Raw genomic sequence first — 13,229 nt, 5'->3', positions numbered from 1 at the left:
GAGGAGGCATCAGTTCATACACATTGTGAAGTCAATGGGATAGTTACTTAAGATAGAAAGTAATCAAATTAATACAATGATTAGATAAAAGGTCAATACTCACCTGAGGCACAGACATGACATTATTTTTGTATGGACTGTTCTTCCTTTTTTTTTTTACAATTGTCTGTAAATTTGGATAACAATTTTGTAATGAAATTCACCTGCAGTTTGAAAGATTTTAGAATGAGTGCAGCTTACTCTTGTTTTTTCGACAATTAAACCTTGTAGATTAGCTTGCTCTTACTAAATATTAATTTGAATATCAATTTAAAGTGTTTATAATTGTCTAAGCTCGTGATGTTGGCCAATGTGATGGAAAAAAATGATCCAGTAAGTCATAAGGAGAAACCTGTCAAAATGATGACGTAAATAATCGTAAATAATGAGAAGCTTTCTTAAAATAATTAGTTGATATCTCATAATAATAAATAGACTTTGAAAATAAGTCATTATTTTTAGTTACCAGCTCATTAGTTTGAGGAAATGTCTCATTATAATGACTTACAGGATCTTTTCCCGCAACACACTGGCTGAAATGGGCAGAAGGTTCAGTCTGAACCCACAAAGGAGAAAAGGAGTTTTGGGCACGAGAAACACATATTAAATTGCTGGTAATTAAAAGTTGAAGAATTACATTAGAATTGATGAGAGTCACCATTTCATCAGTACTAATCGTCTGCTGCCCCTTAGCGGCCACTTCCTCCAATGCACCCCTCCAAAAGGAACCAAAGTGGTATCGCCCATTCATGAATTCAACATGGAGGCGCAGGTGGAGTGAAAGAGTGAAAATCATTGTTGTGAATTGTTGAATCAAGTCCAGGGGAGGCGACAAAATCATTGACAGACTGATGAGGACGAATTCATGAACGGAGCTGCAGTAACACCGAGCCTGACGGGCGGCTGCTAGCGGGACACGGTGTAACGTTACTGTTTGATGGCATGAGTTAGCACTTGTGTCTGAGCTGCTGCTGTTGACCAAGTGGGACAAGTTGGTAAATGTGAGCTGCGTGTGTGTTTGTGTGTGTGTGTATACGGGACCAGACACAGATGGACCACGGACAGATTACCGGGGTGTACGGAGAGGTCAGCGGCCTCCCTGCGCCTGTTTCTGCCCGTGTGAGTGAGGAGCAGCTCCCGGAGCTCCGGATCTACACTGTGACTACAGGTGAGCTGACCTGCTGGGGACCGTCTCTACACACACACACACACACACACACACACACACACACACACACACACACACACAGACAGACGTGTTAGGGGAGACTTGGGACAATTGCAACATTTTTTTCATTTTGGTCATAACTCACAGAGTACTTGAAATACACCGGCCCTCTGTTGATAAAAGAAACATTAATAAGCAGTAATTAAAAATACAAGTGATACACTTCCAGGTGAAGTCACGACCCTTCAAGTGGACCATCATGGGACCTAATTTCAGAACTGTAGTCTATGGAGAGAGACAAATTATATGTTTATCTTGTTTGAATTCTGCAGCAAAGCACACACATGATGTTTGCCAATTTAAAAGATAATTTTCCAAGTCAAGAAGGTCACACTTTGTTGTAAAACTGCTTGAAAGATGCGTAACTAGAAAGACTGCACATCCAGAAGTCACACAAGCGTTGTCATAATTTTATTCCTTCAAAAGCTAACTATGGCTATGAAGGCACTGTGTTTTCATACCAGGCTGTAGTCACACAACAGTGGATCTTTCTTTCCATGGCTGATAAAAGGACCAGGAGTCACAGGATAAAACACTTAAACTAAGGTTACATTACAAGGACAGGTGACATTGATGTTGTTGACGTATATTGTGTGAGATGATAGTTTACTGTTTTCACTTAAACTAAACCTTGACAAACTTCTAACAAGCTGAGACTTTATTGACTGGTACAATTCTGTTTAAAAATTGACAAACAACATATGTGTAGTTTGTGGTATAGTTGCCATAGACTACTGTTCAATTTTTCTTTTTCAAAACTAGCTTCCATAGGACACACCAGAAGGTGCATGACTCTCCCTCTCTGTGTCAGCCTGGTCTCATTCCCAACTCATCAGATATTACCATTTTGTCACTGCCCGCTGGCGCCTCATACAGATGTAAGTGGTACCCATTAGCAGCTGAAACCAGGCCATCACATGACTTAAATGTAAACCTATCAGTGGCTGTATGAGACGCACTCAGTTGCCTCAACCAGAGTCCTGCACAGGTCCAGTTTTGCCAACCTGCCCACACCTGCAAAGCTTAGAACCAGAACCGACCCATTAATTTCCCAGTGGTTCCCAAACTGGGCCTCCCCTCCACCCTTTTTATATCAGTTGCTTCCCAAGTTCTTGTTAATGATCGATAATAACGGTGGGCTGGGGGTTTGTGAACTTTTTCTGGCTTCTGAAGGGGGGCATGCCAGAAGATGTTGGGGGACCACTGGTTTAGCGTAATAGAATATTTATGTTAATTGTAGTTTTGTTGCTTTTCCAGTGGTTCTTTCCATTGTTAGATGTAAATGCATCTTTAGATTAATAGCAGCAATTATGAGCACTTAAATGTACTTTGTAAAGTCGCACTCCAAAAAAAACTTATTCTGGGGCTGCGTTTTTGCCCACACATCATCTTGGTCACCAGAATCACCACCTACTGTCCCAAAATATTTTGTAATATAGCATTTCAGTAGTATTAGTATTGTCAGGATAGCTAACTGGATTTCTGTATTGCTAATACTAGCGAGTTAGTGTAGTTAACCTTAGTGGTTGGTCTTTGTAACCAGTATTAGCAGTTGATCTGTGTTGCTAATGTTAGCGCTTGGTCTGTGTAACTAATGTCAGCTGTTATAATGTTGAAATTTCTGCTCAGTGAAGTATATTTTCACTAGAGATCATGATAATGAAGTGACTGTAAGATTAGCTGGTTCACTCAGACCAGTATGATGTTGTGAGACTGTGTGCAAACTGTGTATGGTAGTATATAATTTTTTATTTTAAAATAGTAATCCTGCTATAATCCCTATTTTTACTAAATGTACCTGTAATGTGATTACTTTTTTCCTGTAACTGTACCTTTTTTTTGTATCCTAATTCTGTTTTCCCCTCCAAGCCTATATATGAATGTGTGACTTTGTTGATACGTCCACTCAAATGGGCTTGTGAAGACTTGATATGAAAGTGTTGAAAGGACAGAGTTTTATTGGAAATCTTCCTCTGGGAACAATGAATATCCGGATCAAATCTCACTTAAATCACTTAAATCTGAATCAGCAGATTATTAATCCAGAGGATGAAAGCGATCCTGACATGCTTAGATTTCAACCAGCCAGCATGAAAGAAACAAAATCCCTCTGGGAATGACTTTCAGCATTTGTTTGGATTTCGTGACAGCCTGCTGGGGCTGACACTAGTGATCTTGCCTCAAGGTTTTAGAAAGGTTTACAGAGTAAAGCCATCTGTTTGTCTGGAAGAATACCATTTGACGTGACTACAGTACATTGGATTGTAGGTTGAGGGAAGGACACCTGTCATTCAAGCAAATATCCCTGACAAAACATGAATCACATAAAACATGATATAATGCGATGACTTACATTTTTTGCAGGTATCCTCATGTTGTCAAAGTATGTCATAATATCATAATGATATGTCTGAAGCAAGATATTTTTAAGTTAAAGATGACAGTGACAGTAAACATAACATTAAATTTAAGTAAAATGTTCCTGGTAAACCTGTAACGAAAGATTATTATCGATTAATCTGTTAATCATTTCCCCCAATTAATTGATTAGGTGTTTATTTTTATAAAATGTATTAAAAAGCCCAAGATGACGTCCTCAAATGCCTTGTTTTGTCCACAACCCAAAAATATTCAGTTTGCCATCATAGAGGAGTGAAGAAACCCAAAAATTAAAGCTGAAATCAGAGGATTTGTTTTTTTTTCTTAATTATTGACTCAAAACAAATAATTGCTTATCAGAGTTGGAGGCCATTAATTTAATGATAGATAGATGACAACTAATCGATTTATCAGCTAACCATTACAGCTCTATTTACTGGATATTTAATTATTTACAATAACTTCAGTACTGCAATTACTTTTTGCTTATCTGCCAACAAGTATGGCAACCAACACAAATATACTTTGTCATCAACTAATAAATCTAAAATAGATGCACATGATGTTGAAGATTTCTATGTTTGTATCACATTAACTTTAAATTTATGAATAATTAAAATAAATGAGCATCTCTTCATTTAACCTAACTTTAAAAAAACTGTGTGTTCGTATCCAGAGTGGAGTCAGAGCGACCTGGTCCGAGGCTCCAGACTTCGTTACTCGCAGCAGTGGACTCTGATCACAGACAGCAATGACCACAAAAGCATCAGGACAGTCCTCCCACCAGGACCTTGTGTGCCTGTGTCAGGAGAGTGAGTACACACACACACACACACACACACACTCACACATGCACACACTCTTCCAAAATGCTCCGGGAGGGACTCTCACATTCATCATGCTCATGTTTTATAAGTTTGAACCCTACAATGCTTTGGGATTTCACTGATATTCTCGTTATTGGCATTTGTTGAATAAAATGCAGATTTTAGTACAGTTTCAGTGCAAATGAAAGCTCAAATCATGTTGGTGCAGCTTGAATGAATGTCTCACCATTCACTTTTCCAGACCAAACTATAATTTAAAAAGATATTCACAATTTTCAGAGTTGTGTCAGGAAATAGTAGCTAAATGGCAAAAGAAAATCTACTGGCTATTGGGGGTTAAAGTGCTTTAGAAGGATAGTTTGATAATGTGAGGTGGGGATGTATGAGGTACTTATCAGTAGTTTATTACCGCAAGTCAACACGCCCCTAGTTTGGCACCAGCAATGAAGTGATGTACTGCTCTGGACAGAGTCAGCAACAAAACATATTTTAGCCACATTAAAAACCATTCATATCAGTTTAAGTGTACGCTAGGGTAGAATATTTTCACCACTTTATCTTGTCATCTGACTGTCTTTTCTGCCAGTAAACCACCATTGTAAAAGCAAAATATCACCCTCTCTCACTCAACCAGACTCAGCTGGGACTTGCTGGTCTACCACTGCCTTATTTGTTCATTTGTTTGTGTTATTGTGAGACTTGAGTGGTTTACACTGAAGTCACACAATAACACAAACAAACAAACAGATCAAGGGAGCAGTACAAGCTCATGTGTTCTGCAGAACTTGTTTGGTTTGGAGAGAGCAATATTTGCTAAAATACTTCCATGCTGGTGCCCCTCTCTGCTTCTCTAAACTTACTATTGATAAGTACCTCATACAACTCAACTTCAAATACTCTGAACTATCCCTTTAACCAGAGATGACATTGAAACACTGCTTTTCAGGCTGGTGTTCAGTTTCTTTTTGACTGAGAGTTTTTAATGTCTTCTCTGCTCTTCAGGTTGTTCAGCAGACTCTCTCCCATCCGAGGCCTGAGGGCTGTTGTCAGGGAAACAGCCGGCCACCAGCTCCTCGAGGTGAGAACAACAGACCGAATATCCTCTGTAAGATCAATGTTTGGGCATTTTGACAGACCGTTGTTGTTTATGGTTGTTAGATATGGGACCACCACGGCCTCAGGAAATGCCTCAACCTGACCGCTCTCAACATACACGGCAAAGTGTACGACGATGGTACAACACGTTCATCTTTTCACACACATTTCTTTCTTTCTCTTTTTTTTTTTAACCAAATCAGCGTCACTGACCTGTCACATCAACATATGTAGTGTTTTACACTCTTCTTTGTTGTTGTTGTTGTGTTTTCATATGGTGATAGAAACTTTCATTGGTGTGTGTATTTTCCAGCCCAGTTTGGCTGTCTGTCCTGGTCAGAGTGCGAGAACAAACTGTTGTATGTAGCTGAGAAAAGCAAGAATGAGGGGGAATCTGGATGTGGGAAGGTATTACACACACACACACACACACACACACACACACACACACACACACACACACACACACACACACACACACACACACACACACACACACACGAAACAGATGATTACATCCACGTCATTAACTACACAGGGAAGTGTTTTTCTGTACGTGTCTTATGTTGCTTGTTTGCGTTATTGTCCTCAAACAGGACAGGAGTGTATACTGTGAAGACTGGGGCGAATCTCTGACCAATAAGAGCGTTCCGGTGATCTGTGTGGTGAATGTGCAGAGCGGCTCTGTCAGCGTGCTGCAGGGTGTCCCACCTCACGTCTCCCCTGGACAGGTGAGGACATAGAGGCTTTCAGCTGCCTAATCTGACGCTGCAGGGTTACATTTTTCTTTGGACTGATCTCCGCTTCTTCAAGTTTAAATAGTTTTAAGTTTTGGTGCGACATAATTTAACTTTAGCGAGTTTGAAAATTAGTTCTGTTTGCCGCAACATAGTCTTATTGTTATGAAATCAGGTGTGAGCTCACTGTCCCAGTGTGTCTTTGTGTTAAAGTATAATTGCCATGGCAGATTCGATTGATTGACATCTTTAGTAATTCTGATACAAACAGTAGGATGTTCACTTTTTGTTTTATCTGCAATTATCTGTGTGTGTGCATGTGTGTTTTGTCCTCCAGGCTCTGTGGGCTCCTGGCAGTCAGTCGGTGTTCTTTGTCGGTTGGTACCATGAACCCTTCAGACTTGGACTGAAGTTCTGCTCCAACCGCAGGTTAGATATCTGCTCTGTTTTCTGACTCGGATTGAATCAATGTGAAAAACAGCAGCAGCAGCAAATTAATCACTGAAATAAGAAGAAATAATGTCAAGTGAGTTTTATTTATATGGAAAATAAAAAAAAGTATAATACTGTACTGGCACATTGCTTCTCCTAATTCTTCCTCACAAAATGTTTTATCATGATCAGTATGTTGTAGGCTGATCAAGTATCCAAATATTATCGCTGTATGGCCAAGTGCAATATCCAATCGTTTAAATTTTTTGAGAAAGGAAAAAAAGTACTTACTTTCATTTTCTTGTGCTGAAACAAAACTGAAAAGGAAAACAGCAGCAACTGAGTGGAAATAGCAGAAACAATGTTAAACCTTGTTTCTGTTTCCAGGCATCAAGAAGAAAACACTTAATTCAGGGAGTCATGTAAAAACACATGGCAGGCCTCAGACTAAACTGTTTCATTTTGTCTTTCAGGTCGGCACTATTCAAGCTTGACCTGGATGGAAACTGTGGTGAGCAAATCATCTTTGTCTCTTTGTTAATGAACCAAACTCACACACTCCCTCTGCACTGCTCATCTGATTCCTGCACATCCTCCTCCCTTCAAACAGAGTGTCTGTCAGGGGACAACCTGTCTGTGTCCTGTCCCCGACTCAGTCCAGATGGGTCCACGCTGATCTACCTGCAGGGTCGAGTGTTTGGTCCTCACAGCCAGTGCCTCAGTCTGCAACAGGTACTGTGTGTGTGAGTGTGTGAGTGTGTGTTTGTGTGTGTGTGTGTGTGTGTTTTCCTGGTGTTAACAGTGACTGTTGATTTTCCACAGTTAGACCTGAAGAGTGGGAAGACATCTACGCTGTTGGATGTTGTCAACAGACCGCAGACTGGTATGTTACAGACTTTAAGCTTTTAGCCATGCTAGCAGTGTCCCCCTAGCGAAGACAATGTCTTTTTTTTTCTTTTGGGGAGGATCTTAATCTCTAAAAAAGGTCTCTCTGTAGTTGTCCCTTCCATAATGTTGTCAGACATTTATAGTTACAGTCTGAGACGATAAGTGGCAAAACAAGCATTTTAGTAGATGTACTTTGATGGTGTGCAGTTCCCCATGAGGATTACATTGCAGCCAGTATACGTGAAACTGAGCCGCAAACAGGAAACTTCACACTGTCAAAATATGCCCATTAAAAGGATATTCCTTGAACTCAGTGTTTGTTTTGTGAAGCTTTTAATTCTTTAATGAACAAAAATTGGCAGGTGCAACAAAATCCCAATAATATCTTCTTAAACGAAGCAGGATAGAGTTGAAATTATGTGCTTGGTTCATAAGATATTAAGAAATTTACATTAAAAGGTAAAGTTCGTTCTCTTTATGTCTTTCTGTTTCAGGTGAGTTTGCAGGTGTGTATGAAGCTCTGCCACACTGCTGCTGGTCTGCAGACAGTCAGAGAGTGGTGTTCAGCAGCGCACGCAGAAACTGGAAGGTAACAAGCACATATTTAGCTTTGACTAATCGTCACTAATTTACACATTTTTATCTCATCTGTACACAAGCTGAAATGTAAAACTTGGTTTAATCAATGAGCTTTAGAGGTTCACATAGGTAGATTTTGTGACCTTTGGATAGAGCCAGGCTAGCTATTTCCCTTTGCTTCCAGTCTTTATGCTAAGCTACGCTAATCAACTCTGGCTCTAGCTGCATAATCAATACACAGACATGAGAGTGGTATTGATCCTCTTGTCTAACTACTTGTCTAGTCAAAGTCACTTACCTGTAAATACCTGTAAATATTTTTTCTATATCACATAATCACACTTTCCTTTACTCTCTCCTCTCTCTCAGGATCTTTTTATGGTCAACAGAAGATCACACAAAGTCACCTCCCTCTCTGATAGTAAGAGTCCATCCTCTCCTCCTCCACCTCCTCCTCCTGTCTCTCTTCTGTCCTCTTCTCCATCTCTTTTTTTCCCTCCTCCTCCTCCTTCTCCCTCCTCTCATCCTCCCTTCTCTCCTCTGCTTCCACCTCCTCCTTCCCCCTGTTGGCTTCCCGATCCTCCCCCATCTCCTGCTTTTTCTCCTTTTCCCCATCTTCCTCCACCTTCTCCTCCTGTTGTTCCTCCATCATCTCCTCTTCCTCCTACTCCTCTCTCCCCTCTCCCTCCACCTCCTCCTTCACCTTTTACTCGGCATCTAAGTTTTTCCCCTTCTTTTGACTCTCACCTTCCCCCTCCTCCAGATCCTATTCCTGATCCTCCTCCCCTCCCTCCTCCTCCTCCTCCTCCTCCTCCTCCTCCTCCTCCTCCTCCTCCTCATCTTCATCATCAGGAGCACAAGAGAGAACAGGAAGGTACGACAAGAGCAACAGGTGCAATGTTGCCACCGACATCCTATTGGGGAATTTCAAAATAAAAGTCAGAGGTCGCAGAAACCCCACAGATGCCAAAACAACACAAAACTAAAGTTAAATACAGTTTATACATTACAGCATTTCACAACTATAGTGAATGACTATTGTTTTTGTTGAGATTTATATTTTAGGAAGTGGTCACAAGAAGGTTTATTGCAAAAGATGAATGTTGCTGGCAGTGTACACTTACCTTTCGAGAAATTAATAGAAATTAATTAACAAGAAAGATTTGATAATTTAGCTCTGCTAGTTTACCTCTGGGAATACTGCTGCTGTTCACGTTTGCACTTAGTTTAGTTTATGTATTTATTTCTTCTAAATAAATAAATGAATATGACTAAACTTATAAATTATCCCTTAAATTTAGTTGTTTTCTTCACAGAAATAAATTAAATGCTGAAACGTATATTTCATGTATATCAAAATTCTTATACCTTGAAAATCAGGAGGGCCCTATGACCCCCTGCTGAGCTTTGGTGACCCCTAGTGGGGGGTTGGACCACCCAGGTTGAGAACTCCTCTATTAAATTACAAGATAACTTATCTATTCAGAGTAGAAACATTTTATTTAAAATTCTTCTTCTGCACATCATCTGCATCTGTGAATATTCAAGGCCTGGACATAATTTTATCAATACCCATACAATGTAATGTGGGTACATCATTTTAAAATCCCTTAAAACATCTCTGTTTGTTTACCGTCTATTGTGTCTCTACGATGTTCTGTCACGTCACTTCTCTCTCTGTTGTTTCTGTCTGTGTCTCCTCCTCTCCTCTGCAGCCCTCTCTGATCTTCCCAAACTTTATGGCAGCTGGAAACTGCTAACGGTCCAGAAGGACCTGATGGTCGTCTCCTGCTCCAGCCCCAACACACCGCCCACTCTGGTATGATAGTCAACACACGAGACACATCACCTAGCACTATGCTAAAATATTGAATACTGCTAAGTTGGCTGAAAAATTATTTTTTCTTTGTCTCATGGACTGCACACACACACACACACACACACACACACACACACACACACACACACACACACACACACACACACACGCGTGTATGCAGAGGGTGGGTTTCCTTCCCGTGGCAGGTGAAGCTGTGACGTGGCAAACACTGCAGGAGCCCATCAGGACCTTTGACTTCCACTGGACAGTTTTAGATGTTACACCTCTACCAGAGGAAGACAACATACACTACTGTGAGCATGACACACACACACACACAAACACACACACTGGGTCAAAGTAATCATCAACATAAAACTTCCTGTGATGTCAAACTCTTCTTACTTTGTGTCTCTTTCTCTCGATAGCTGGTTTAGACTTCGGGGCTGTCCTGGTGAAACCGTCTCGTCCCCTCCATGAAACCAAGATACCTCTGGTCGTCTTCATTCACGGTCTGTGTTCACTTTACTGAAGGAAACGTGTTGAAACATTTTGCCTGATTTTTTTTTTTATGATTTTATGATTTTGCTCCTCCAGGTGGCCCCCACTCCCAGTTCCCAGCAGAGTGGAACAGCACCACAGCTGGACTGGTTAAAGTCGGCTTGGCTGTCCTCATGGGTGAGACACCTCGGTTTCTCTCAGTCAGACACACACCTACAACATACACAAATGCTGGAACACTTGAAGAATTTGATTTATAAATCTTTTTTAATTAGTTTATTAATTAGGTTGTTCTTCAACAGATCATGAGCCCACATTTATCTGTACTGTTAATGCTTTTTTGTGTGAGGGTTTATAAAATCTGTGTGAAAACAGTTTAAACTAATCAGATTAAAAAAAAAAAAGTTTGGTGAAAACCGGTGAAGGTACTGTGACAATAAGCCTTTTAACTTGGTATTATCAAAGGCTCCCCACTTCCATTTCTCCTTTGCTTTAGCTTTCTTCCTTCTCTTCCCCTCTTTGTGTCTCTGTATCTAGTAAACTACAGAGGATCCACAGGCTTCGGCCAGGACAGCATTTTGTCCCTGATTGGTCAGATTGGAAGCCAGGATGTAAAAGATGTGCAGGTACTAGTTGACACACAGTCCCGGAGTCAGTGAGGTTGGAATATTTGAGGATCTCAGGTGTTTTGATGATTAAGGAGGCTGCAGCTAAAAACGATTTGATCTGATTGTCTTTACCCAGAGAGCTGTGCTCACTGTACTGCAGACGGACATCACCCTGGACCCCAAACGCTTGGCCGTGATTGGTGGTTCTCACGGGGGTTTCCTATCTTGTCATCTGGTTGGTCAGTACCCAGAGTTCTACAGAGCATGTGTGGCCAGGAACCCTGTCATTAATGCTGCAACTTTACTGGGCACCAGTGACATAGTGGACTGGTGAGACACATGCATGTACACAACAGCCCGTCTCCACGCTGTCTGCAACACCTCCAGACCACAGTAATGTTTCTTATCCTCTGTCTGTCTGCAGGCGTTACACTAGTGTGGGGTTTCAGTACTCGTATGACCAGATACCCACTGCTGAAGCTCTGGCAGCGATGTTAGAGAAGTCACCCATCACACATGCTGCTCAGGTCAGACACACGTACAGGAATATACAGATAACCTACATATCCTTAGACCAGAAGTTATTTCTGTTTGGTAAAATATTAAGCTGTCTGAAAGAACCGGTTTGTAGGATTTGCAGGATCGAAACTTCAAAAAGCTGATGTCATAGTGATGATTCTGATATTTTGCAGCACTATCAGTAGAGGGTCTAGAGGTCTACAGTGGTATTGGTGAAAGAGAAAAGAAAGTAGAGAAGAGGTCATAGAAATCAAAAGTTTCTCCATAAAAGTCCAATTGCAATCTGTCAGTTAGATTTGTTTATTTTGACCCAAGTGTTGAGTTTAATGAGATTTTTTTAATGATTCTTATGAATTATTTTCATGGAAATTTAGCCATTTGATTTGGCGACACAGGACCTTGTATTGGGCCACACTGGAAAGTAAAGTAACCAAGTACATTTTTTAGATATTTGTAGCCAAGTATTTATTTTTTTTAATACTTTATACTTCCACTCTCCTGCATGTTGTACTTTTTACTCCACTGCATTTCTTTATAAATTAAGACAACAAAACAACTAGCATTATGTTCAAAATAAAGAGAAAATGTTTATTCACATTAGAACTGCATATTTTACAAGCTGGACCTTTTAAAGTAAAGTTTTGAATTCAGGACTTGATGTTGTAAAAGTATTTTTATCTCATGGTATTACTATGTGAATACTTCTTCCACTACTGCTGAAACTTCAGTGACATCAGCTGAAACTTCAGTGACATCAGCAGAAACTGACATGAACCCAAGTCTGTGTTGGTCCAGTGTGTTTATGTGTGTGTTTGTTTGCAGATCAAGGCTCCAGTGCTGCTGATGCTGGGGGGCAGAGACAGACGAGTGTCCCCTCACCAGGGCCTGGAGCTCTATAAAGCCCTGAAGAGCCGAGCGTCACCTGTCAGGTACAACACAGCTAACAGAGGTTTTAGTTCAGCTCAGGCGTTCTGTCATCAAGACTAATAATTATGATTATTAAAACTGATCTTTAGCTTTGTCATTCGTTCTGCTTGTCCACCCAGATTGTTGTGGTTTCCAGAAGACGGACATTCTCTGTCCAGAGTGGACACACTGGTTGACTGCTTCCTCAACACAGTGTTGTGGCTGCAGCAGCATCTCTGAACACAAACACACTGTGATGAAGCATTTCTGAATGAGTTCTGCTGCTGCTGAATGTTCTCATAAAAGAGGGTAAATTAGTTTACTATCACAGCAGCTGACAATCTTGAGCACACCACTGCCTTTTTTTAAAACAACAAACACACATTCTGTATGTTACAGTGTACCTAATTTTGTAAAAACATTTTCAAATCAAAGCATCTAATAAAGAAAATCTTATAAACCTCTGTTGATGTATGGATTTTGTCATGTTTGGCTTGTCAGTGCTACAAAAAAGTGTCCAGCTGCAGTCCTGTTTTTCTCCAACAATAATCATTTTGTTGTGGTTGGCTAAAACAGTGAACCTCATAATGGACACAATGCCATGATTTTTACAGTCATAACTCATTTCCCCATCTACCTGCAGGATTACTACTTTACTTTTACTATTTATCT

At 40.5% G+C, this 13,229-nt stretch overlaps 1 protein-coding gene across 3 annotated transcripts; it reads left to right on the top strand.

The window, feature by feature from the left end:
- Positions 1–768: 768 nt before the first annotated feature.
- apeh (acylaminoacyl-peptide hydrolase) lies at positions 769–13,020 on the top strand. Of its 3 annotated transcripts, none has more exons than XM_084721570.1 (22): positions 769–958; positions 1,084–1,207; positions 4,323–4,458; positions 5,476–5,551; positions 5,632–5,707; positions 5,882–5,976; positions 6,165–6,299; positions 6,643–6,734; positions 7,211–7,248; positions 7,348–7,469; positions 7,560–7,620; positions 8,120–8,214; positions 8,574–9,078; positions 9,920–10,023; positions 10,205–10,337; positions 10,452–10,535; positions 10,621–10,701; positions 11,062–11,150; positions 11,269–11,462; positions 11,557–11,659; positions 12,474–12,580; positions 12,698–13,020. In XM_084721570.1, the coding sequence occupies exons 2-22, from the start codon at positions 1,090–1,092 to the stop codon at positions 12,795–12,797; spliced, it is 2,544 nt and encodes an 847-aa protein (XP_084577696.1). In that variant the 5' UTR covers positions 769–958; positions 1,084–1,089; the 3' UTR covers positions 12,798–13,020. The 3 variants fall into 3 exon arrangements, with proteins under 3 accessions (XP_084577696.1, XP_084577697.1, XP_084577698.1); XM_084721571.1 differs by having other exon boundaries at positions 772–1,207; positions 8,574–8,625; positions 8,968–9,078; XM_084721572.1 differs by having other exon boundaries at positions 774–1,207; positions 8,574–8,625.
- The last annotated feature ends 209 nt before the right edge of the window (positions 13,021–13,229 follow it).

This window comes from Lutjanus erythropterus, chromosome 6 (assembly GCF_056507025.1).
Source record: "Lutjanus erythropterus isolate fLutEry1 chromosome 6, fLutEry1.hap2, whole genome shotgun sequence".
NCBI lineage: Eukaryota > Metazoa > Chordata > Actinopteri > Lutjaniformes > Lutjanidae > Lutjanus > Lutjanus erythropterus.
Note: the sequence above shows the minus strand (reverse complement) of the source record. Positions and strands in the feature narration are given on the sequence as shown.

Excerpts from the sequence above, each read along its gene's own strand:
- apeh (XM_084721570.1), top strand. The coding sequence starts at position 1,090 with ATGGACCACGGACAGATTACCGGGGTGTACGGAGAGGTCAGCGGCCTC. Across the intron at positions 5,708-5,881 it reads CGGCAAAGTGTACGACGATG|CCCAGTTTGGCTGTCTGTCC; the intron begins GTACAACACGTT and ends TGTATTTTCCAG. Across the intron at positions 10,024-10,204 it reads CCAACACACCGCCCACTCTG|AGGGTGGGTTTCCTTCCCGT; the intron begins GTATGATAGTCA and ends GCGTGTATGCAG.